The following is a 26,925-nucleotide window of genomic DNA, read 5'->3' as shown; positions in this document are numbered from 1 at the left end:
CAATGGTGACAATTGTAAAATAATATTTTATTGTATTTACCTCAAAATTACTAATTGAGAAATTAGTATCACTTGGGCGCAACCGCAATGTTCGATTTCTTCTAATTGAATTTATTGTTGGGTTTACATTTTATCTCAATGTGCATGATCCGACACAAAAAAGTTTAGAAAATTCATTTATCTAAATAGTTCACTCTGGGTGTATCAATATCTAATACCTACCGGTATAGATAAGTTCTATCTAACGTTTTATTTCCATTCCGCCTTTCGCTTCGCCCCAACGGTCCAACCTTCTCATCCCGAGAAAACGTGGTGACGCAACAGGTAGCAGCAAACAGCTAAGGGGAGTCATCCCGGATAAAAAATGACCATTCATTACATGGTAAATATTATTAATATATGACTGGTTTTATTGTTCACAATAAAACTCATAGTAGATATATTGTTACTTTTTACAATAGAAATCAAGCCCATATAGTTCGTACAATAAGTGAACATTAGCTTTATTAGTGACTAATTGATTCGATTGTTTTTCAATAGTTCTATAATCATTTAAAGTTATTATCAGTAAACATTAATTTAATTGGTTTTTATATATTTGCAAAGTTGCCTGCAAAGTTCTCATGGACCTTTTATTAAAATAGAGTTTATTTCTCAATTACACTTAAAAACAATTAGTAACAAATAAATAACAATAAATATTATTGTTGCTTGGATCAGGTTTGTATAATCAAATACAAAATCACTTGACATATTTTTTTTAAGTTTTCGCGTTTTCGTTTTAAATTTGAATACAGTAGATGTTTCGGTTATCGAATGTTATTCGCTGAAACTTCAACGACTGACAGACGTCAAGCCGTGTTGGCAGAGGAAGCTCTCAATGAATAACTGAAGAAGTACTTATAAAAAACTAGCTGAAAAGCAGGTTTTAGCCAAGTGAGGACGTTAAGACGAGAAAAAGATGAACAATGATTTTACTAATGTTTTCCAATAAATTAAAGGAATCTAGTAAACAGTAAACTACCATTGATAACAATACAAATACAATTTGTGTAATGGGGTCAATTGAACCGATGTTAAAATAAACATGCAATAATATTTGTTGTTATGTAAACAGATTTCGCCTTTGAAAAACCAAAGAATTCATATTTCTTGGTAACATTTTTCTTCAGCATTTACAGATACTAATGGCCAGATGAATTGTGAACGATTTATGGTATGGATCATACGACCTGAGGTCTGACTTGTGATATTTGGCAGTTATTTGAAAAGATTGATGATAGATCTTATCAACAGCTGCCAAGCAACACATACCAGACAGACATCAGAGTGTTTGACACTTATCATAAAATGTGCATATCATTCTGGCGGCCGTTAGTGCTCGCAAATGCTGGATATAAATGTTAGCGGGAAATTTAAATTCTATGGATTTTCAAAAGCGAAAACTGCTTACAAATAACAACAAATATTATTGTATTTTTATTGTAACAACGATTCATTTGACGCCATTCAATTAATTGTATTTGTATTGTAAAAACAATAAAAAATCATTAAGATATATTGTTTTCTTTTGAAAATTGCTCTAAAAATGTCTCATTAAAACACAATACATTCTATTGTTTTTCGCGAAAAAGTGTATGAAAATTTTCTCAAAATTTTATGGTTAAGATACATAACGACCACCATTTTTTATTGTAAAAGTGCCATTTACCATTCGCCGAATGGTATAGAACAATAGGGGTGATGGTGAGTGTACCGTGTAAATTACAATACGTTTAATGGTGAATATTTTTCGAAAAAATGGTGTTGTAACAATAAAATTTATCGTATTTTTATGATATTTTTTATCAGGGATGCCTGCTGTACGTAGCGACTACGTACCAACAGCTGTCTCGATCAACCACCCATCGCATCCCCCGCCTAAACAGTTGCAAGATTTGGTGGAGACGGCGCAGTTCGGTTCGAGCTTTCACACGAGGTTGACACTTGAGGCTCGTCATTCGCCACAAGTTTTGTTTTGCAGTATCAATCCGACAATAGATACCTAGTGCAAGTTTCCACTAATCCAGTGATCCGTGATCCGGTCTTTCGCTGAACAGGTGTCAAACTGGGTAGAAGCCACGCTGTACTTATCATTCGCAACAAGCTAAGCATGGCTAAGGAGGTCGTTATAACCGACCGTGAGCTATATCCGAGCCATCAGATTCCAGACGGTATGTATGCTTTGCTTATGTTGTAATTGTTTGCAGGTAGTGAGATAATCAAATTCCTCTATAATCATGATTCAAATCCAATTTCCAGTGGAATTCTGAACGATTCAAATTAACTGGAACGCCATTATTGTGGTTGCAAACTTTCCGTATGGATGTTTATATTTAAATTCAGGGGGTTTACACTGCATCGTTTGCATTCACGTTTCTTGCATATACGTTTGAGTTTGTGATGCGTTGTGTTTCAAAACATTCCACTTGTGGGGAACACAGAAATACTAAGTGCGGCTTTTGGTATGGCTTGGCGTAACAGTCACTGACGAAAGATAAAAGACTAATTCAATTTGAGAAGTTCAAACTCTGAAGGGCTCGTTCAAGTATAACGAAAGGTAAAATTATACTATTTTAGAGTTTTTTGTCCTCTACTTAACAGATTTAGTATGAAAAATTTAAACATTTCGTATTAATCACACTGAGGTAGGCCCCCTCCCTCCACATACCGTATCAGGTATCAGGTATCAGTAGGTCGGCTCTAGAGGCACGTTCTCCTCCATTTGGGAAGTTTGTGCCATTGCCATGAACACGAGCCTATTCATCATTTACCTGACGGAGAAGGTAAGGAAAAAGAATAGGACAGGGGAAAGGACAGGTAAGGGACTAGGGTCGTCATACACGCAAAAGCGTACCACAATGGGTTCACATAGCGTCCTGAAAAGGACACTGTACTAACGCATAAGCGTACCACAATGGGTTCAAACAGCGCACAGTGGGAAAAATCGACCCAAAAAACGGATCTTTTAACGCCGCTGGTTTCGGTACGTGAAGTTGACCGTTTCTGACGTAAAAAATTACGAGAAATCGATTGGTGCTAATTTCATTCACCGCACGGCACGGGAAGTGGTCCATTTTGCCCCATTTTGCCCTTTTTTCATACAAAAACAGAATCAAAATGTACTTTCAAACAACTTACACGACTGTAGATCATTGAAAATAGCTGCAGGTGTAATTGGAAGTTAATAGGAATCAAAAGAATACATGGAAGATCCTTTTAAATGCTTATTTTGCCCCATATGCCCCAACAACTGTCGGATATTAACAATTTTTCCTAATTATAAATGGATTTTTAATGTTACTGACATGAAGTTGATTTGTTTGGCATAAACAAAAAGCGCTAGATCCTTTTTCATCAGAATCATTTTCGAGAGTTGTCCCATTTGCCCCATTTTGCCCTATTTTCATAAAAAAATGAGATTTTAAATGTATTTATGAAAAACAAATACTGCTATGGAGCGTTGAAATAAGTTTTAGGTGCAATTGGAAGCTAAAAGTTATCATGCCCATATATGAAAGATATTTTTCCTATTTTACCCTACATGCCCCTAAAACTGCTGGATAATAACATATTTTGTATGGTTTTGTAATGTCGCTGGATACAAAACATGAAGCCCTGGATCTTTTTTGATATATACAAATGCGGTTTATCGAATAATACTACAATCATTCCCGGATTCATATAATCAGCTGTCTATTTAACCCCAATTTTCCCTGATTTTTGTCATGTAATGAATAAATCAATTTGCCCCGATTTTTTTGTCAAGTAATGAATAAATTAATTTCTTTTATTAGTATTGGTACTGAAACCAATGTTATCAAAAAGACATATATATGACTTTTTTATAATTTCAGCTTTTGATAGGGAATTAAGGGCATAATAAGCATTTTACAAAATATGTCAAATGTGCGCTAAACTGATTAAATAGGGCGTCTCAAAGCACCAAATTATATATATTGAGGATGCCTCATTTAATCAGTTGTGTGCATATTTGCCACAAATTAAGATTAGGGTTAATGCTTATTATACCCTGTATTCCCCACCAAAGTCATATGTTTTAACTGTCCTTTCGATTACATTGGTTTCAGTAACAAAAGTCCATCAATGCGGACAAATAGGGGCAATGGGCAATGGGAGCAAATGGGGGAAATCAATTCATTCATGAGGCGACAACAAATCAGGGCAAATTGGGGTAAAATGGACAGCTATTAGTACCCTCCCGTGATTGATTCTAAATCATATCGATAAACCGTATTTGTATATATAAAAAATGATCTAGGACTTCATGTATTGCAACCAGTGACATTACAAAACAATAGAAAAAAAATGTTATCATCCTGCAGTTTTAGGGGCATGTAGGGCAAAATAGGGAAAATATCTTTTTTTATGCGCGTGATAGCTGCTAGCTTCCAATTGCAACTAAATCTAATTTCAACGTTCCATTACAGTATCTGTTTCTTATAAATACATTTTAAATCTCATTTTTCTATGAAAATAGGGAAAAATGGGGCAAATTGGACAACTACTGAAGATGATTCTGGTGATAACAGATCTAGCGCTTTTTATTTATGCAAAAAAAGAAATTTAAATCAGTAACATTAAAAATCCATTCATAATCATGTAAAATTCACAATTTTAGCAGTAGTTGGGGCATATGGGGCAATATAAGCATTTAAAAATATCTTTCATATATGTTTATGATTTCTAATAACCTCTAATTACACCTGCAGCTATTTTCAATGATCTACAGTCGTGTAAGTTGTTTGAAAGTACATTTTGATTCTCTTTTTGTATGAAAAAAGGGCAAAATGGGGCAAAATGGACCATTTTCCGTGCCGTGCGGTGGATGAAATTAGCACCAATCGATTTCTCGTAATTTTTTACGTCAGAAATGGTCAACTTCACGTACCGAAACCAGCGGCGTTAAAAGATCCGTTTTTTGGGTCGATTTTTCCCACTGTGCAGCGCCCTGAGAAGGGCACTGTGATAACGCATAAAGCGTAAAGAGAGCCTATAGCTCTTTACCACAGCGGGTCAAGAACAACAGAACGTCCTGAAGATTCAGATTTCTGAAGTCAGTTTCACTTACTTAATAAGTGTTTTCGGAGTACTCGGAAACGCAATTGCGCAAAAACTGGACAGTTAAATATTAAATGATACGAAGTTCCATAATCGGATTCACAGCTATCACAGGTAAATGAATCAGCTTGCTGAATATTCGCCATGTGATAACTGAGTCGGCAGTGGCCAGTCAATGCTTTGGCCAGAATGCTGCAATTCTGCTTTGACAGATTTGTAAGATACTTCGCCACCCTTGGAGATGGCTCAGTACAATACAATTTGGTTTGACGACATGACTCCAAACTATTCCAGTATTGTTTGTGTTGAGTGGCAACTCTGGTGCCAATCTGAAGCTTTACCCAACACTTGGATACCGGAATAGCTGGCTCAGGGCCAATGAAGTCATGTGGTGCTCCAGTGCGATCTAACTCATCAGCCAATTCATTTCCAGCGATGGAAGAATGGCCAGGTACCCATACAAGGCGAACAACGTTTGCTGAATTCAGCTCCTCGATTTGAGTTCGACAAGCGATAACTATCTTCGACCTGGAGTTGGCCGAAGCAAATGCTTTAATAGCAACCTGGCTATCTGAACAGAAGTATTTTACTTTGCCCATTACGTGCTGCTGAAGTGCTGATTACACTCTGCACATAAGAGCAAAAATTTCGGCCTGAAAAATGGTGCAGTGTCTACCAGGTGAATAAGACTGATGCAGCCTTAGCTCACGAGAATAAACACCAGTGAACCAACCATAGCCTAATTGATTAATTAATCATTCATTATTCATTAGTTATTTGCTTTCATTAACTGATCATTTGCATCATCATGAGCAAGACTCAAGCTAGGATGGTAGCTACCTACATACGGTACATTTAAATTATTGCATCATCATATGTGACATGCGCGAAAGCGAAATAAACAAATCATACGCGGTAGTTGGTCAGCGGGTGACCTAGTTTGCTTCAGCAGGTCTCTACCTGTTCTAGTTGGCATACGGTAAGCCAAAAAGAATGCATAACTACCGGAGTATAACATAATAAAACATGTGACTCATATAAGGAAGCATTCTAGCCGCTTCCAATTAGATACTAAGTAAGAGACGCGAGCTTTCTCTCTCGCGCTTTTCGAAGTACTAGAATGTTGGTACTTTAGTAAAGAGAGCGAGAGCGGAGAATGTGACGCTAGGCGCTTAAGTTAAGTTAAGTGGGGGGAGAAAAAATAACCAAAAAATTGTAATTATATATAAGATACATTTTTGAATAAAGATGTCCGTCGGTCGGAGTTAGTTATAACAGAAGAAAAGCGAGTTGGCTTTTACCTTCGATGACAAATTCCGTGTAGAAGCAGTGAAAACCCTTGACCACTCTGGTCAACGCGGTGCAAGTGGTGACAGCGGAAAAGCGCTAAACAAGTGCAGGCACGCCGTTTGTGATTGGAAAGTGAAAAAGAATAAAAACCTATTGAAGTATCTAAGACCCAGCTGGTTACTACAGAAGAAATCGTGTAAGTGTTGCGCAGAAAACTATTAGGCGAAGCGCGAAGAAAATAGTGCAAGTACGCCGTTAACTGATATGGTGAAACTTGTTAAGTGAAAAAGTGAACGAGAGATGAGCGGGAAATACTCAGAAGAAGGCAACACCTGGAAAGTCGCGATGGATCAGCAGGAACGGAGTAACAGTAAAACTCATTTTTCGAGTAGAGCGGAAGTACATCTTACCCAACTGAGGAACGATTGCAGCATTGATATCGCGACGAAGGAAGTCCATACCTATCACCCAACGTAAGATATTCTATCTGACTGGACAAGTTTAAGTACGTGAACGTGATAAGCAGAACTGTGATGGAAACTTGAGGAACGAGAGGATGACCAATGAGGCGAAGGCGAAGGACAACATGCTCTCAAGCGTATCATACAACATGAATGGAGTACATTGGTTACGATAAATTAATCAGGAAAATTGCGTCGAGGATAAAATACTACCAACTTTGTTAAGAAGAATTGTCTCCAAAGATATACATATTTCATTTCATTTTATAACCAATATCATTTTATAAATTCATGAATAATAATAACCAACGCTAACCGTTTGTATCTTCAATTAAAGATATCAAACAGCTAATTAACGAAGGGGATATTGAACCAACCATAGCCTAATTGATTAATTAATCATTCATTATTCATTAGTTATTTGCTTTCATTAACTGATCATTTGCATCATCATGAGCAAGACTCAAGCTAGGATGGTAGCTACCTACATACGGTACATTTAAATTATTGCATCATCATATGTGACATGCGCGAAAGCGAAATAAACAAATCATACGCGGTAGTTGGTCAGCGGGTGACCTAGTTTGCTTCAGCAGGTCTCTACCTGTTCTAGTTGGCATACGGTAAGCCAAAAAGAATGCATAACTACCGGAGTATAACATAATAAAACATGTGACTCATATAAGGAAGCATTCTAGCCGCTTCCAATTAGATACTAAGTAAGAGACGCGAGCTTTCTCTCTCGCGCTTTTCGAAGTACTAGAATGTTGGTACTTTAGTAAAGAGAGCGAGAGCGGAGAATGTGACGCTAGGCGCTTAAGTTAAGTTAAGTGGGGGGAGAAAAAATAACCAAAAAATTGTAATTACATATAAGGTTTAAAATTTGAATAAAATGATGAGTTGTAGTTTTAACAGGGAAGGTTTTAGTCGTCTTTTTAGTCGGATGACAAATTCGCCTTGACCACTCGGGTCAACACGTGCACCAGCACCTGCTCGACTTTCGAGAAGAGAGCCATCAGTGTAACATACGATGCCGTCTGAAATACTTCTTTCCAGATAACCAGATGGCCACTCTTCCCGGGGAGGGAATTTCGTGGAAAATGTCCTGTATGGAAAATTACAAGCAATTGTAAGATCACTTGGAGCAAGGACAACTTTGTACCAATTCACCAAAAGTGGAAACAACGAGGTGTGTGTTGATGTGCGGTTCACAGGAGTTTCCTCTAGTAAACCGAGTACCCATAGACGGTAAGTGCAAGAAAGTGCTTCTTGTTTGAGATGATTTTTTTTTTCTTAGTCTTTTTTAACTCTATAATAAAGAAAAAAAAATCATCTCATTTCATTTCATTTGAGATGAATGTGTAATGGGGCAACATCAAAGAGAACTTCGAGCGCTACCGTGGGAGTTGAAGAGAACTCTCCCGACATCGCCATTAAGCACATCCTTTGGAGATGGCCTAATTGTGATTGGACCGTTCTCACTTCACCCTTTTGCCACCACACAAGATATCCATAAGCCAATATTGGACGAACAACAGTTGTGCAAATTCATTTGATATACTTGGGTTTAAGACCCCAAGTTGTACCAAAGGTTCGCCGGCATTGCCCGAAGGCCATACACGCTTTCTTGATTCTGAACTAAACATGAGGTGTCCAGGAAAGCTTGGAATCAAGAATGACTCCAACGTACTTTACCTGTTCAGTCACATTGATTTCAGAATCAAAGAGACGTAAAGGTCGAACACCATTACGGTTTCGCTTTTCCGTGAAAAGAACAATAGACGTTTTACTCGGATTAACCGAAAGGCCATATTGGCGACACCAACCCTCAACTACCTGAAGAGCGTTTTGCATCAGGTCGACAAGGGTGCTGATGCACATACCGACTAACAATGTTAGGTAGTCGTCGGCAAAACTATAAGTAGGAAAACCGCTATTATTGAGTTGCCTCAATAGCGTATCTGCTACGAGATTCCACAAAAGTGGTGATAAGACTCCGCCTTGGGGGCATCCACAAACAGTCAATTTCCTAATCGCCGCTTGACGCAATGTCGAGAAGAGATGACGGTTTTTGAGCATTTGGTGAATCCAATTGGAAATCATTGGAGATATACCATGCGTTGTAGCAGTCAGGAAATTTGTATATAATTTTTTGTGTATATTCTAATGGAAATGTTGTAAATATTATATAACTGTCTGTCGATAATCAGACTATGAAAACTCAATCAATGTTGAGCGTGAATAAGTTTAAATGAATAGAATTCCCTTAGCGTAGGCAATCGAAGGTTGCGAACATTTTGCTGAATCTCTCCTGAGGCGGGCTCACTTTTGTCTTCGAAAGGTTGGAAAGGGACAGCAGCACGACCATCGTATCGAGTTATCCTTCGTGACTTGCGATCACGAAAGTGTACGATGAGTTTTCGGGAAATGACGAATTTCCGGTTCGTCCGAGAATTTCACTTGTCTTAATCTGAGGATCACAGACTCGATCATTTCGTTCGTGACTACCCAGCCAATAAGAAGTGTGCGCGTTTGTAACTTGTTCGTTGCCATAGCAAAGTATGGATTTTCTAGTGACGTTTAGTACATGTTAGTTGATTAAATATTTCGTTCGTTCTCTAGGGTTTGGAAAGTGTGCGTCGTGTAGAAATTGTGTGCGAATTAGTTTAGAAGCAAACAGAAAAAGGTAATTGTGCTCGTTTGTGTCATTTTGTGCCTGTGCTCAGTGTTCGTTTTAGCCGTAAGGCTATTTACTTCGCAGCGATTCTACCCGCACCCAAGCGCGCGGACTTCCCCTCGACGAACGAAAACCTTCCCGGCCAACCGTCAACCTGCCGGAAGTCGGTCGATCCGTCACCAAATCGACCGAGTGGGGCTCAGGGGACCTCAACGATTCGCGAGTCAGAGGCCATCCACCAATTTGACCGCCACCGCCATTGCAAGTGCGTTGGTCGCGAAACACGCGATTCGCCATTCACCAATAACGGCCATTGGTGATCGCCGTTCAACACGCCCGTCTCGGACGGGGCACTGACCTGGGCCACAGGTCAACGACAGCGGACGTAAGCCAACGAAGTCGGTGAGTCCAACCAAAACTTTTTTTGTGTGGAGTGGGGCGTCCGTTGAGGGCGCCTCGGAGTGTTTTTTGCCAGTCACAAGACTGAAGACGATGTGCCGCTAAGGCCTCGTAGCGAAGTTCGGAGATCGTCGTGCGTGCGTGACGAATTGCCGCCGCCCAGATCCGGTTGTCACACCAGGAGCGCAGACTAGCCCGCAGATGCGCCGCCAAAGGTCGTGACGTCACACAGAACACATGAGCACATGAGCACGTTGTAGATAGATAGAATCTAGGGAGAGAAATCGCACACACGATAGAGAGTAGCTAGAGAGAACGAACACCCATACACGAAGACCCAAATAAATACTAGCATGTAAGAATGTGATATCACTAGCGAAATATAGTTTGTATTCGTAAACCGTAATGTAGCGTCTAACTCCAATAAATGTTAGTATGAAGTGTTACCGTAATATCCCTAGTGTTTGATTAATTGCCATGTATTGCACGTCACTACGCGTTTCGTTGTCGTTCCCGTCCTCCCACGGAGTTTGATTGATGGGGTTCTCAGTCCGTTTCCTCTTTGCTGTTGCGTATCGCGGCGAGTGTCTTGTCAGCCAGTGATGAGAATTGGTGAGCAACCGCGAATGTTGTCTCACTTTGAGCATGCGTGATTCTCTCACCGGATTCTCTGAGTGCCTTCGCGATTAATGATCATGATGCGATAATAGGGTGAACCCGTTCGGTCGTTTGGTTCGTAAGCCAGCTGGAACGATCCGTAAAATTCCTTTCGAGAATATTAAATGGACTCGCCCTCAGGAGAGTCTCATCCGGGCAAATTGAAATTGGGCATGTGGTCTCCCTTGTGGAGTGGCGCTTAAGCCACGTGTTTTGAGACGGATCGCCCGGGCTGGCTACAAATTGGCGCCCCACGTTGGGCGCCAATTTGTAGCCGCTGCTGGGCGATCCAGCATAAAACACGTGGCTTATGCGCCACTCCTCGAAAGGAGACCACGAGCCCAATTTTAAATTGCCCGGATGAGACTCCCTAAGGGCGAGTCCATTTAATTTCCTGGAAAGGATTTATGGATCGATCCAGCTGGCTACGATCTAAAACGGCCAAACGGGAAATCCCTATTATCACAACATAACAGCACAATCACGACGACACTCAGAGACGACGGTGAGAGATCTCACCTGAACCCCTACGATCTCACTAAAGAGAAGTTCTCATCATTGGCGAACTCTCCTCTCGCCACCAGATCCCTCACTGAGCTGGAAGACACTCATACAATAACCCAATCAAACTCGACATGGAGGACGGGACACGAAACTACAGAGAAACGCGCAGTGATGTTCAACACATTTAAACAATCAAATTGCTAGGAAGGAAAACTCATAATAACATTTATTCACGGTACTAATGGGACGGATACGAATATATTGGCTTACACGTGTATATTGACTTATTACCTAGGATACATATTCAATACAGGGTATATTTGATCGAATTCAGAATCATCATAGGTGTGGTGTTCGTTCTACTCTCTTCTACCTCCTAGCATGTGTGCGTTCCTTTAGCCACTCCCTATCTCCTATCTGTGCTCAGTGCTCTATGTTTGTGACGTCACTTTTATTGGAAGCTCGGCATCGTATTCGTCTGCGCTCCTGGTGACAAAGCTTTCCTGCAGTGGTGGCAAAGACGGGCTCACGCACGCATTTTCACGGGGCCAAGACGTTGGTCCCCCAAGACGCTGTCGGAAGGAATCCGATCTCCGAAAAGAGGTGTTGTTTTGGCTTTTCAGCACTTCATACTCAGTCTTTTGACTGGCAAAAAAGGTCCTCCGCGGCGCCCTCAGCGGACGCCGCACTTCTCGAAAAAAAAGGAAAGGTTGACTCACCGATCTGTTCTGCTTACGAACGTTCGCAGTCGATGACCTGCAGGCCGGGTCGTTGACTCTCCGGCGGCTTGGCTGATTGATGGCGGTCGTTGGTCGTTGATCGGCTCGTCACCGCGTGATCGCAATGGCAATTGGCGTGCCCTATGCAATGGCGGTTTCTGGCAATTGATGCTGCCCGGCTGGTTTGTTGACGAACCAGCTTGTGGACCTCGTCCACTTGAAGGTCCCCGGGCCTTCTCGGACCGATATGGTGGCGGATCCGTCCGCTTCCGGCTGTATGGCGGTTGCCGGGTACTTCTCGTCCGTTGGGGAGGAAGCGGTCGCGCTTGGGCGCGGCGAACTGCGGATTGAAGAGAAACTGGCGGGATACGAAACATAAGCACTGGCACAAGAGCACATTCAGAGCACAGATTCTTACCTCGGTATTTAGTTAACTAATCAACTATCAATCGCACACAATTCTCTACGCACTCCTTATAGCCTACTGTAGAACGAACAATTATTTAATTATTTAGCTATATCGAACATCACTTTAAACAAACCTACTTCTGGCATACGAAAACTAAGCACAAACGCGGACACTTCCAATTCTTTGGACGATCACAGACGAAATGATCGAGTCTTTGAAGCCTCAGATAAGGGAAAGTGAATGATCTCGGACGTACCCGGAAGTACGTCATTTCCCGAAACCCTTCGTGTTACATCGTGACTACACCGCTATGCGGATAACTTGACCGATAGTCGTGCTGCTTTCCCTTTCCCACCTTATCCAGAAAACAAATGGCCTCGACCTCGGAAAGCGTTTGTTAATGGATGCCTTTTCATTTGCCTAAGCTAAGGGGTATGTACAAATTCAAATAATCAGAGATAGATCGCATTTCCTTACAATCTATCTTATTTCAAATATTTACAGACTTATTTTACAAAAATATATACAAATTCTCCTGACCGCTACAGCGTGCGGCTTCCAATATGGCATCGAAGAGCCCGTTGTCAAAGGCACCCTCGATATCTAAAAAAAACACCCAAGCAGGATTGCTTTAGAGCGAATGCCTTCTCGATATTGTAAACAACTTTGTGTAAAAGAATCACAGTGGACTTTTCAGATTGGTAAGCATATTGGTTCACATGAAGAGGCACATTGGCCAGAGGAACATCACGGATGTGATGATCGACAATGCGCTCTAAGCATTTCAGAAGAAAAGAGGTCAAACTGAAGCTCTTTGTTTCTGCATACGACGCACGACCCACTTTCGGAATATACTTTACAGTAATATACCGCCAGGATTTGGGAATATACCCTGTAGCAAAACTGCAAACAAGTATTGCTTTTTTTGCACCGTATTCGACCCCCTGCAGAAATTTTTTGTCACACCACAATATGTTCCCACCGGTTTCTGCATACATTGGTTCGTTTCGCTGCTAGAAATTTTAAGCGACGGTTACACTTTTTGGGTGGTGCATGGAATAATCGGTTTGTTTACTTGCTACTTTCTTTGGTGTTTGACGTGTGAACAAATATTTTAGACGATTGAACATTTGCACGGTAATCTAAAGAGCAAAGCAAGATGCAATAGTTGTTTCAAAACATGTTTGAAATGATCAAATCCCTTTTGAAGCAAAATAGGATAAATCCCATCAGCCCCAGGAGATTTGAAAGGAGTAATATCATTAAACAGTTTTGCTTTGTGGTTAGTAATAATTGATTATTCACGAGTTGAAACAAACTCAGCTTCCGCACAGAGAACAGACATCCAAGTCCAGTTCCGAAGCTGTGTAAGGAATTTAACGGCTATTTGAAATCGGCAACACAAGTGGCAATAGCGTGGCGCTGCAATCGGTTAATTTCCCATACTAATTTAATTCACCAATTGAAATGTTTCAATTCACCACTGACTGTGGCAATATGGTGTTTGGTGGCGTTAGTGTTGTCATCGTGTATTGGTTTGAAACCTTACTCAAGTAAAGATTCAAATCCTTACACAGCTTTCCGAATGAAATTTGTTGTAGCCTGGATGTCTGTTCTCTGTGGCTTCCGTTTTGTCTGCAACAAAAAACTTCGAGATCATGTCATTATCTGTTACCAATTGGGATAAAGAGTAATCGCCACACCTTCTTTGTTGTTTGTTTTGTGCCTCTTTTGTTCGACGATTCGCTTCTCTGCTCTTGTGGCATTCGGCTCCACATCGCCTACAAAACTGGCTCCTATCAGAGGGCCTCTGCGGACCCATCACTTGTGGCCTGGTTCCTGACACCTGAAGCAAACCTCCGCTGGGTCATATATGGTCAGTTGTCATAACGACCAAATAAGCCCATTTTAAATTTCCCTACTTTACTGGATGTCTTACATGGAAAAACATGGAAAACGTGGAATCCTTATGGAATTTTATTCAACAGGGAACAACATGGAATACTCAGGGCTCTCGGGGATCATACAGAGTTTCTCTATAGATTTTCTCACTATTGCTCCCAGAGTTTCTGTGGGTTTCTAGCAGGATTTATCCCGAGATCTTCACAAGAGTTTCTCTCAGGATATACCGCAGATTTTGTCAAGGGATTTCTACTGAAGCTCTTCCAAGAGTTTTAGGAGTTTTTAACTAATCCCGGAATTCCTTCCGGGAATTCTTCCGAAGTTTTCCCTATTATTTCTTCAAGAAATTTGCGATAGCTTTTTTTCAAGAGTTTCTCCTTGGATTTCTACAGAAGCTACTGCTGGTATATTCCCCAAAGGTTCTCGAGGGATTTATTCAGTTTCAGTTTCACCTAAGATTTTTCTCGAAGTTTCTCCCGGGACTTCTCTTAGAAGATTCCTTCCGGTATTGATAATGGGATGTCTCTCAGAGTTTTTTCAAAGAGTTTTTTTTTTCGGAATGTCTTCTGGGATAACTTACGAGATTTCTTGTAAGATATTGCCGGAGAAATATCTGAAAGTATCCCGATCAAATTTTGTGAATAACTCAGCAAAGACTTATTGAAGAAATCTAGAGAAGAAATCGAAGGAAATCCTGAGAGAAACTGGAACATCTCGGAAAAAAGTTTCGGGACTAATCCCAGGAGGATATATAAAAGAAATTTAAGAATTAACTCTAAAACCCAGGAGGAATCCAGCGAGAAACTCTGCAAGAAAGTCCGACGGGTACATATTTTAGCAGAACCCCCCTGTGAAAAACATCTGGATGTACTTAGAAAAAATGGAGAAAGTCAGAAAAGAAAAACCTTTGACAATTCCAAGGAAAAACTCTGCGAGAAACTGGAAATGAATTTAAAGGAGGAACTCTGGGTGGGCTTGAAGAAAAAATCATGGGTGGAATCAACATTACTACACCACCAGCACAGAGTACAAATATCCAAGTTCTTATCAAAACTGTATTCCACCTACAATTGGAAATGTCAAAGCAATGACGTGCAATTAATCCAAAAGAACTTCGGAAAAAATGATTTTTGTATTAAATTCAAAAGAGTTTTGCTAAAAAAAATATCTTAAAAGAATTCAGCAATTTGGTGGAGTTTTCTAGATAATAAAAGTATTGCGCATTCTTCCTTACAATTTTTACTTTAGTTCTGATGATATATTTGTATAGTTTTTGAGAAGTATGAAAATTTTATAAAATTTAGATTAAATTTTGAATTATAAACATTGAACATCTTTGGAAAAACCTAGAAAACTCAGGGAATTTTATTTTGTCTTATGAGTAGACACAAGTAGCAGTACCAATGCCACCTATGTTCCTGCCGGGCCTTTTCGTAGCCAAACGACTGAGGTGGCCACCTGCAGCTCACACTGTTGCCGCAATGCCATGACGAGCTGTTCTGCGTCTGTGACCTCGTCTAGGTTCTTTAACTTCAGAGTCGCTTCCGCTGTGAGAGCCCTCACCTCAACACTCTCGTCAAGGACCTCATCCACCAAACACTTGTAAGCGATGCCTTTGCACTCTTTGTCGGGCTTGAGCTCGGCGATCATTTTGCCTGTACGAGTAAGTCTAATGCTGCGTATGTACGTCTGCTTCAAGATTCACGAGCTTGGCGTTGCTCCTCATCGCTTTTAAGAATTCCGCGTACTTAGACTTTTCTGTCTCAATAATGAGTACATCACTTTCTCGCGCTTAACACATGCCCTCTTACTTTTCCTCGGCTTGGTGTTCCTGCGCTCCTGTGTTCCTGTACCTTCGACTTCCACTTTCTCTCAATTTTCCTGTCGGTTAGAGTTCAGGGGACGTCCTCCTGAATTTATCATGGTCCTGTTGTGAACCCTATTATAGTTACAGAATCCATCTAATAGTTAGGTAGTAGTGAGCTTGTAAATCTAAATAATTGTACACACACATAATTGATTATGACCTTGACCATTTTCACCACACACTCTCCCTCATACAATCTCTTCATGGTCAAACAATGCCTTTTGCTAAGTCTACTATAGAAGACCATGCGTCCCCTTTGGTCGGTCTCTTTTGCCGATCGACCACGCTGTAAGTAAGTAGTGAACCAAGTGTTGATAAATAGTTAGAGAATAGAAGAAGTTCGGTGTTATTCTTTCCGCGTAACATTACAGGTCCTACTTAGGCTCCTTCGTTAACTTACAAGGTCTCATCAAAGCCTGCTTGAGGTCTTTACTGATACTAGACTTCGCGGACGCAAAGTCAATTAAGGAGCCAAGCTGCTGCGCAGCCACTCCCATTGCAGAGAGTCCATCTATAGGGGAAGACGGGGTAAGACGACCACCCTAAGCCAAAAAAATCATAACATAACACTGACAATGAATTACACTAGTTTCAACACTGCATATCATTTTTCAAAGTGGTGGGCATGCAAGAAAATTATTTTTCGATTCGTGCTGTTGAATCTTTTATAATTTTGAGCCATTTGAAAATGTGATTAAAAAGCACTTCTTTTTTTGTCAACGGGGTAAGACGGCCCACCAGCGGGGTAAGAAGAACCATCACTATTTTTTTTAAATAATAGTGATTAGAAATGTTTGAATTCTATACGTTGAAATAAGATATGACTCCCTTAAGTCCCTCACATGGAAAATTGATAAACATAATTGTCCGGGGGTTACCATTTATTATTTTTATTCGGGTATCGTAAATTTGGATACTCAAACACCCATTTACATCACAAAAATGTTGTTTCTGGTTACGTACAGCGCAAACAACGCAAATATGAGTTTATTTATGTGAAATGGCATATTTTCAACAAACAATTTTCGGTAAATTGGGTGCAGCCATATTATTCTATGATCTGGGGGGTGGCCGTCTTACCCCGTTCGAGGTGGTCGCTTTTACCCCGCTTGGACAGATTTTACTTATGAGACTAGTTTAAAAGGATTTTTGTTTTCAATCTCAATCCCGTTCCTCTTATGTTTTGTTAACATTCCTGGTAAGTTATGAACGGGTTACTTTTTTGGTTTGAAAACGTTCTTCCGAATCAAAACTTTTAAGGTTATATGGGACAAAATTAGATCAAATACATCATCATGGAGCAAAATCTTTGTTTTGTGTATTTGTTTTGAAAATCTCAATATAAACATTGCACAAAATGGCTCAAAATGACAAATATTTTTTACTTGAACAGAGTACTAGATGAAAGTTTATAGAAAATGGCATTTTCATGATAAACTGCATGTGGTCCGTCTTACCCCGGCGGGCCTTCTTACCCCGTCTTCCCCTATTCTCATTGATAGCCCTCATCAACCACACTCCGTCTATGACCTATCCCGACAAGCTAGCCGGGGAGGAAATGGGGCTTCCTACACTGGCACTTCGTAGTTCGTGCACAGCTGCCTCTTACTGTCTTCGCTCACTTTAAAAAAGACCTACTCCACTTCTTCGCAGAAGGTAATCTCGTCACTACCGTGACCTGTGACCACTGACTGCTAATTTTCTGATTACTATTGGATGTGGTCATTGTATTTGACCCAAGAGGTGATTCCTCGGATTATGTGGGGGTCGACTCATTCTCTCTCTTCCTTACCGTTGCGGTGCACCCGTTAGAGAGGACTTCGAAAAATGGAGAACTTCACGCAGAAAAATGAGGCTTATTTAAAATAATAAAACGCATGGTTGATTTTCAAACTGAGCATTTACTTATTCCAAAGTTATATTTCTTTGTTCTTACTTAGAGTTTATCGATCAAAACAATCAATTCCCATCATTCCATATAACGTTAAAATCTGCATTTGTTTCAACAAAATAGGGAACATAAACATGGCCCGGATGTACTCACACATCTTCAAAATTCTTACCCCAACAAACCCCGCCACAAACGAAGAAAGTGAGCCAATCCATCACTCCAACTTCCAAAAGTGCAGTTTTGGCCGTGATGGATAACGCGCAGGAACTCAAGACTGCATCAAAAAAAAAAAGTTGGTCGGTTTCGATTTTTTGCCTTTTTTATTCGTTCTCGCTTCCATCCGCTTGTCGAGTGTCTAAAAATAGATTTCCGAGCTGCCGTCACCAACACAATCACTTCTCGGCTTTGTTAGTGGCAAAAGTGCAGTCGTTTAAAACAATCTGTTATTTTATGTTGAAACTACCAAATCTCTGTTTGTTCTAATAAACTGTCAAAAATTTCGGCAAATGTAAATATTTGTATTATCAAACAATGGAACAGTTCAGTTTAAACTAGAAATCAGTTCGTCGCTATAACAAACTAAAAAATCGGTTGATTTGAACTAGAATTTAATTGTGTTTATAAAATATTTTTCTGCGTGTTACATGAGTAATCTCTATTGGTAAGTGTTCCATCAGCTATCGCCTTGAGTTGTCCTCTCTTCCCTGTACCATTGGGTCCTGGCTAGTACTCTAGACTACCCGTTGGACCCAAGCTCCCGGATGGGGAAGGGGCGCCAACTCACTCGCTGTTGGTCGGCCCGCCATTTTCTCTGTAGTTCAAGTACGATTCGGGAAACCGTGGAAGTAACGGAAACCCACTTGTCCGCCCACGTACACATCCTTTCGACATTATTGTCTGGAGTGATATCTCTACTGCATATCTCCTGCATATTCGCCCCTGCACCACGAAGCGTGGGCATTCAAAGAGCACAAGCTCCGCGAAACATCGCTCTGAAAGGTATATTTAATGCGACGAGCTGGGCGCAACAGCCGGGATAGATATTATTATCATGTTGATATTAAATATTAACAGAACATTTGAAACGTTAATAGAGCTGTACATCTTTCTCAAACGCAAAGCAGCAAAGAGCAGACTGCTCTGACAGCGCTGCTGGTCAGCTGAACCGAGCACGACAGGATTCTCCTAGAAAGTGATTATGAACGATGAGGATATCTTCGAGGAAGTGGACTCCAAATCAAATAAAATTGAAAGAAATGTATTGTTATTATGAACTCGTGAAGCTCGTTTCCTACACTAATCTCACGTATTTCCGTATCTATCCACAGACTCCGACTTGGACTACCGGGAGCAGTTCCCAGATCTTCGGCCCCTATTGCAGCGGCAGTTGCGTGGCATCTGGACCCGAGAGAACGCCCTCCGCCGTTTTCCATTTCTCGTATGGGGTCCGCAGTACAATCTGAAGAAGTTTCTCTCCGATGCCATCGCAGGTATAACGGTCGGGTTGACTTCGATTCCGCAGAGCATAGCTTACGCCGTGGTGGCAAACCTGGAACCCCAGTACGGTTTGTACTCGAACTTCATGGGATCGTTCGTGTACGCGTTTTTCGGCAGTGTAAAGGAAATCACAATTGCTCCCACGGCCATTATGGCACTCATGGTGCAGCACATTGTCCTAGAGCTGGGACCGGCCGGGGCGATTCTCGCCTCGTTCCTTTCCGGGTGCATAACACTGCTCTTAGGTTTGCTGAACTTTGGCTTCGTGGTTCAATTCATATCGATGCCGGTCATTACCGGCTTCATTACGGCGGCGGCGCTCACAATCATCAGCAGTCAGATGAAGTCTCTGATGGGAATCTCCAGTCCTGGGAAGTCCAGCGGATTCATAGATTCGTGGACGAACGTGGTGGAGAACGCTGGGCAGACGAGGCTATGGGATGCGTTGTTGGGATTTATTTCGCTGACAATTCTGGTTTTCCTGACGGTGAGTAAGATGTGTCCAATTTGACCGAAATTCCTGTTAAATCCAACCAAAATCTATTCGTGTTTACTAATTTCTCATTTCTCCATGTAGCTCATCAAAGGTCGTGGTTCTGGTAGATGGCGAACTGCCTCAAAGTATATCTGCCTACTTCGTAATGCCTTGATAGTCATCAGCGGAGGAACACTTGCATACGCTTTCGCTTCCAACGACAAATATCCATTCCGGTTAACGGGTGAGGTTGCTTCAGGATTTCCTCCGCTTGAACCACCTCCGTTCTCTACCACGTTCAACGGTGCATTCTACGACTTTCCTCAAATGCTACGAATCCTCGGATCATCTGTGATCACCATCCCGTTGATTTCCATCCTGGAAGTGGTTTCCATAGGAAAGGCATTTTCCAAAGGCAACCCGGTAGATGCCACGCAGGAAATGATCGCGTTGGGATTGTGCAACGTCGCCGGATCGTTCACGGCGTCCATTCCAACTACGGCCTCATTCGCACGAACGGCGATCAACAGCAGTTCAGGTGTTAAGACTCCATTCGGAGGAATGTTTACGGGAGTTCTAGTCCTTGCAGCCTTAGGATTGCTAACGGAATACTTCTATTTCATACCGAAAGCAACACTGGCAGCGGTAATCATCGCTGCAATGATATTCATGATCGAGTATCGCGCAGTTGCCGAGATGTGGAGGATCAAGCGAATTGACATAATACCGTTTCTGGTAACGGTGATCGCTTGCCTATTCATGGGACTGGAGTACGGTATTCTGATTGGAATTAGCGTCAACTTGTGCTTCCTGCTGTATCTGATATCGAGACCGAGGATCGAGCATCGAGCTGTTATTGTAAGTGGAAGTTTAACAAACCCTGTTTGTATTTGTTTCATTATTAAGTCTTCTTGTAGATCAACCACACAAACACGCTGGTGCTACGGCCAACGAATGACCTAGCTTTCTCGTCAGCGGAGTATTTCCGCGAAAAGATTCTAAATATGGCTACTAAACAGGTAGCCGATTTGGTGGTGATCGATGGAGAGATGATCAAGTACATTGATTCAACGGTGGTGAAGAATCTATCCAGTACGGTGGACGAATTGAGGTTACAGGGTCGCCAGGTTCTGCTGTGGCGGTGGAACCGAGAGGTTCAGTGTTCGCTATATCGGTACAAAAAGGACCAATTCTTACCCTTGTTCAGATCCGAAGAGAATGTAGAACACGTGATCATGCGATGGAGAGAGTCCAATGTTAATGAAGGATGTGTATGAGTTGAAAAAAACTGTGATATTATTGAAGTTATAGAATCGGTAGCGCTATTAACTTTAGGAAATACATTGCACAAATCTCGACGATATGAAATAAAATACTCTATTATTATCAATTGATTTACTTTTCTTCGAAAAAAAAAAACCTTTATCTGAGAGAGAGGTCAGTCAGTAAAAGTCTTTCACTTACTGAGCCAAGAGCATAGTGCAACAATACCTACATGCTATACTTGTAGTCGTAAAATGTATAGGTACGTAAAATGTGTACGTTGGACAAGACACACTTCAACGAATTTCCCTGGCAATACTTCCAGATGGTTTTACAAGAATTGGTTTAGGAAAACTTACCGGCAAGAAGATCCTGGATTCAATCCCTGGCTCGTCCCCTTCATTCTACTTTGTATCTTTCTATCTACGTTCTGTATACAATACATCTCATCTCAAGTATTTTTTTTCCTTCTAAACCATAGGGGAAAAAATCTGCTCAACAGACACCCTAACAGGAAGGTTAGGGTAGTGTGGGGTTAAGGCCGTCTTCTACAACACTAGTAAAAGCCAGGACTACTCTCTCCTCGACCCACTAAAACACATTCCTATGGTCGCCAAACCCTTCGTCTCTCCGAAACCACCAGGAAGGTATTGCTTCAGAGAGGGGCTAGTGCACATCGCACCCTCAAGGTTAGCTGCGTAGCCTAGCAGCAACGAACATCGATGACTCGCCCTGGAGAGTCCATCACGGTAACATACTGGCGCTTAGCCAGTTTCCCGAGTGGTTATCGCCACTCCCTTTGTCTTCAGAAGGCGGGCAAGGTCAAACTGATGCCCACGTGCAACCCGATCTGACCTTCCTGCAAAGGAAGGGTATCACTACCCTTCAGGCCCTATCAGAAGGTTGCAGACAGCAGGGTCTCACCTACCCCGATCCTTGCCGGGGACCCCTTTCCAACCGCGGGCTCGTATCCAACCCAGTAGACCGCCTAAGGTGCTGTCCATAAACTACGTAGACTTATTTTCGGCCATCTCAGAAACCCCCCTACCCCCTCGTAGACTTTTGTTCATACAAAATTTTTGAAATTTGTATGGACCGTAGACTTTGGCCAGAACTTCCCCCCTCCCCCCATTACAGTCTACGTAGTTTATGGACAGGCCCTAATCGCTGTAAGGGTCGATCTCGACCGCAGGGCACCGGTATGACCTACGAAGCCTGAGTTCGAACCCTTGGACCACCTCTTGTACTGCATCTTGTAACCGTTGTTACAAGATTCAAATAGGTTTTTTTAATTCTGCCCAAATTCTGCAAAGTGACGTAAGCGACATTGAGAGTTTTGACCCATTTTTTGGTTATTATGCATAAAACTCTTGCTCATCCTCTAAGTTTCTTTCCATAGATGATAGATTACGACTAGATCTTGCATTCTAATACAACAGGCATACCACAGTGTTATTTTTACACCAGATATTACATATAATATATCAAAAAATATCGACATTTTGAATGGCGCTTACGTCACTTTGCAGAATTACGGCAGAATTGCACCATGTGGTCGAACATTCAAATATTCGAACATCATCAGCATTCAAACTCACTAAGCAGTCCGACAAGGCCATATGTAACGGCCGTTGTAACATGGCGTATAGAAATTACAAAAAGATGGGGACATGGATTTTCGAATGGGCTGAAGGGTTCGAAGGATGATTGTTGGGCGGCCATCGCCCACTTTTAATCAGGCGAGCGTGTAGACCAGAAGTGCTCTGTGGAGTTCAAAAATTTTAAGAATATAGTGCGAGTAGTGAATCGAGTTACGTTGGAGAGACCGTTCACCGCAGTTCAGGTAATTCAATAGCTCGAACCAATTTATGGAGCAATTATCCTGATTATTTCCTCGCCAGGACCTTTTTGTGTGCCTTTTAACAGTACGTTCTGGTTGGCGCGTCTGAAGACCGCCATTGCACGCCGGTCAAGGTGACCTCGTAGTCGCCAAGACCTAATTGTCAAGGACCCCAATACCTCTGGCCGAAGGCCATCCACGTCAAGGAGGACTTTTCTCGGGCCGAGGCCCTAAATATCAAGGAGAATTCCCTTCACGGTTCGACAATAGGGCGGCCTTGCCGTCGTCGACCGGTTTAGTCTGAAGGAAGCGCCTGATCATCCGAACCAACTCCACATCGCTGAAGACCGCCATTCCAGCCCACCGATAACTGCCATTGTCCCCAAATCCCCATTCATCGAGATCGGGACCATCTTGCCGATCACTACAACGTCCGAAGGAGTAACCGTGCCGCCGGAATTGGATCCGGCAACCCATCGCGAGCGCTCGCAGGACTGCGTGGGATTCTAACCCACGACTCCGTATTCGCTAGACCGGCGCTTTAACCAACTAAGCCACAGAATGGTTCTGCGGAATAGAAAGCCAAACTGACTCCGAAGCCGCACCGTGAACACTCCTATTTCACAAACTCATCTCTCTTTTCGGCTTAGATGCCAATCCACAACACACTCCTGTTTGTGCCCACTAACTACAAGTCGTGGGTTCGAATCCCACCAGAACGCGATTTTTTTCACAAATTACATCTCTCAATTTGTCAATTAGCAACATTTCGTGCCTTCTAATTACAAGTTTTTCCCAGTATGTTTCAGACATACCAGCAAATCTGGTAAAATGCCAGTAAAATGGGCAATATGTATCATTGTACATAAGTTCTAGATTGAGTTTAAATAAGGGCGAAAGTAACATGAGAGAGTTCTCTTCATCGACACTTTCTTCTTCAAATTAAAGTGACAAGATGCAAGTATGGTTGCACTTTTTGGTCATAAATCGCTAGGTTCAGTGTACGCAGAACATGCTACCGCAAGCGAAAAATAGGCAACAAAGAAGGCACAGCAACAACGCTTTGTTTTTTCGTTAGCAGATAATGACAAAATCGCTCCCGAGTTTGTTCACAGCAAAAACGGTAGGAATATTTGTCTCGGTTTATTCACATCGTGATTTTCGTATTGTTTTACAACTGAAGCTCAGCTCTGAGGTTTGCAAGATTCTTATTTCGTCCAAATGCTTATGAATTCGATAATGTGGGTCGAAAATTTCAGCAGAAAAGCCGGAATATCAGCACACGCACGGCAAGCGATGTTTGTTTTATTGCTCTCATCTTCTGACATGCGTTTGTTGCGGAGCGCCTTTGTTACCAACATGCACCGCTTAGGACAAAGCGTTTGTTTTTCGGCGTGATCCGTTTTTCGTACCCTGGCTAGGTTGCGATGCAATCTAGCGTCTAAGTGTAAAAAAGTTCATCTGAATTTGCATCTTGTCACTTTAATTTGCAGAAGAGAGAGTCGATGAAGAGAACTCTCTCATGTTACTTTCGCCCTTATTTAAACTCAATCTAGAGTTATAGTCAGCTCATCACACAGTACATGAAACTCTATATTGCTTGTGTGTATTCAAATTACAGATATCAAATGCGATAATATCAAATGTGGTATTTAAGATGTTCTATCAAGTAACTCGATGTGAACGGATGCTGCTTGATCCTATCAGGTATCAGAATCCTTTGGTAACACTACCTTACCGCGTTTGAAGCGCATTTAGTCAAGATTTGTATCTTGAACGCACACTGCAATCTATCAGAAATAAAAGTTGTTACTTTTAATCAATGTCCTTGTTTATTTGATATTCTAGTCTAAGCTTAGCATAGTGTATGTCCTGACGTTCTCATAAGCGTCTACATTTTAAGCTCGATTTTAAGTAAACATGATTGAATGCAATACGATATCCGCTATAGATTCTATATTCTAGACCTCATAATAGTTTGGATGACCTAGAACATTGCAAATGATATTCAAATGTTTGCTAAGCGTTCAGGAGATTCATTCAATCATTTATTCACCAAACAATATGTTAAGTGCGTCATGGACCCTCCTCAATGAACATGACAGAATCAAATCCAGATAGATCGAACATCCTAAAGATACCATTCATACATTTGCTCGCCTTATTATTAACCAAAACTGCATAGTCACCTTCCAAACGCATAGCGATAGCCCACGATTAAATAAGTCAGGTAGGCTACCTGCTGAAAATTGGTACCCTTATGAAGTACCGTAGATTGAAGGGAAGTTGCTTGATATAGATCAAACATAAAAATCATGATAAAAATGCAGTAGCATACGTGGGACCACGCGTAACTTGCAAACAGAACGTCCCATTTGGGTTGTCTTTATTTTGTTCTGTTAGGTTTTCATCCAAGGAAGGTTTATGAGGCAAAAACATTGATAAATTAAGACAAATATTGACAAACTTTTGATTCAACATCATTCCACAGCTACAGAGTATGCGATCAGCAGTTTTGTTTTCAGTAGGACAAAAACCAGGGTATCGCGCCACTTGGGTGGTGGCTTCTATATTCGTCTGTTTTCCACTATAACTCAGTCAATTTTGAACCAATTGACTTGAAATGTTGTACACGGGTAGATACTATACCTATCTCACCACATTCCAAAAGTTGTGTCAATTGGTTCAAATTTGACTGAGTTATAGTGGAAAACAGACGAATATAGAAGCCATCGCCCAAGTAGCGCGATTCCCCAGATAAAGAAGACTGATTTTTTTCTATTCTTCAACCGCTAACCTAATTTTACAGCTGTTTTGTCCCCTAGGGCACTGCGTGGGTGATACTAATTGGCAGCTGCACTTACACGTTGTACAGCGCCTAAATGTAGTATATTCCTGGTCTATTCTGATTCTACTATATCAAACTGGTTGCCTTTGCGCTGCTGTCACTTTTCTACCCTGTCCATGAGTTGCCGTTAGCCGATATCCAAGTTTCCGGGTCCGTTAGAGCATATGCTCAGAAGAGGGTCAGATGTCGGTCGCTCTCGGGGGAAGAGCAACTGACGAAAAATTGCAATGCCGGGGCTGGAATCGAACCCATGACCTTCTGAAGCGAACGTGTAGATACAAAGCCCGGCTCTAGAAGACTGGATTTTCCTAATACAATAAAATATATTTAGAAGATACTTGCTGGGGCTGTGGCTGGTCATAAGGCCTGTTATTACCCTCATGTGTCTTTTTTTTAGATTTAGTATGGCCCTGGCTTTCGCTACACTGGATCTAATCTTTTTCCTTATCTTGATGTGGTCATGAAATTCCTATTTAATTCTACCATAGACATTTTCCAAGATTTTGTTTTTTTTCCTAAGAGTACACTCAAGTACTCTACAGAATGACTCAGCCCAAGTAACCAAAAGTTCAGATAAAAGGGTACTTTATAAGCTAAGCAGCTGCCGCAACTTGTGACCAAAGTTCCAACAAGGCTCATCGTTAGCCTCTTAAGCAGCCAGAAAGTTCCATTTGGAACTTTATCTGAACTTCGCGGAACTTGAAAGTGCATTTTGTCATGGGAAGCGGAACTTTTGGTTACTTGGGAGGACCTACAACCCAAGTAACACACATGTTATAATAAAGTTTCGGCAGCGCAGGTTTTGGTTGTATAGAAGTTTATTTGACGTTATACCAACACAATGTTAGTATTACGTAAACTTAACTGCTATACAACCAAAACTTGCGCTGTCGTAAGTTTTATAAAGCATGTGTGTTGCTTGGGAAAGCACCAAGCTGCACCCTGTTTGGCTAGATTGTGTGTCGTCGTTTCATTTCCCAGAATGCCACAATGACCGGGCACCCAGAATAATGTTACTTCATTGCTATTGGTCAGTAGCTTTAGAGGGCTGAATAGATGACAATTACTGATACTCTCAGTCATCATCCAGCAAACCTATTTCACA

At 41.5% G+C, this 26,925-nt stretch overlaps 1 protein-coding gene and 1 long non-coding RNA gene across 2 annotated transcripts in view; one reads left to right on the top strand and one right to left on the bottom strand.

Moving 5' to 3' along the window:
- The window catches only part of LOC134285528 (uncharacterized), a 374,077-nt gene that overhangs the window by 257,566 nt on the left and 89,586 nt on the right, over positions 1–26,925 (bottom strand). The window lies entirely within an intron of this gene.
- LOC134285526 (sodium-independent sulfate anion transporter-like) lies at positions 1,929–21,255 on the top strand. The gene is made up of 4 exons (XM_062846459.1): positions 1,929–2,213; positions 19,226–19,881; positions 19,972–20,727; positions 20,787–21,255. Exons 1-4 carry the CDS (start codon positions 2,153–2,155, stop codon positions 21,144–21,146), a joined length of 1,833 nt encoding a protein of 610 aa, XP_062702443.1. The 5' UTR covers positions 1,929–2,152; the 3' UTR covers positions 21,147–21,255.

This window comes from Aedes albopictus, chromosome 1 (genome assembly GCF_035046485.1).
Source record: "Aedes albopictus strain Foshan chromosome 1, AalbF5, whole genome shotgun sequence".
Classification (NCBI taxonomy): Eukaryota; Metazoa; Arthropoda; class Insecta; order Diptera; family Culicidae; genus Aedes; species Aedes albopictus.
Note: the sequence above shows the minus strand (reverse complement) of the source record. Positions and strands in the feature narration are given on the sequence as shown.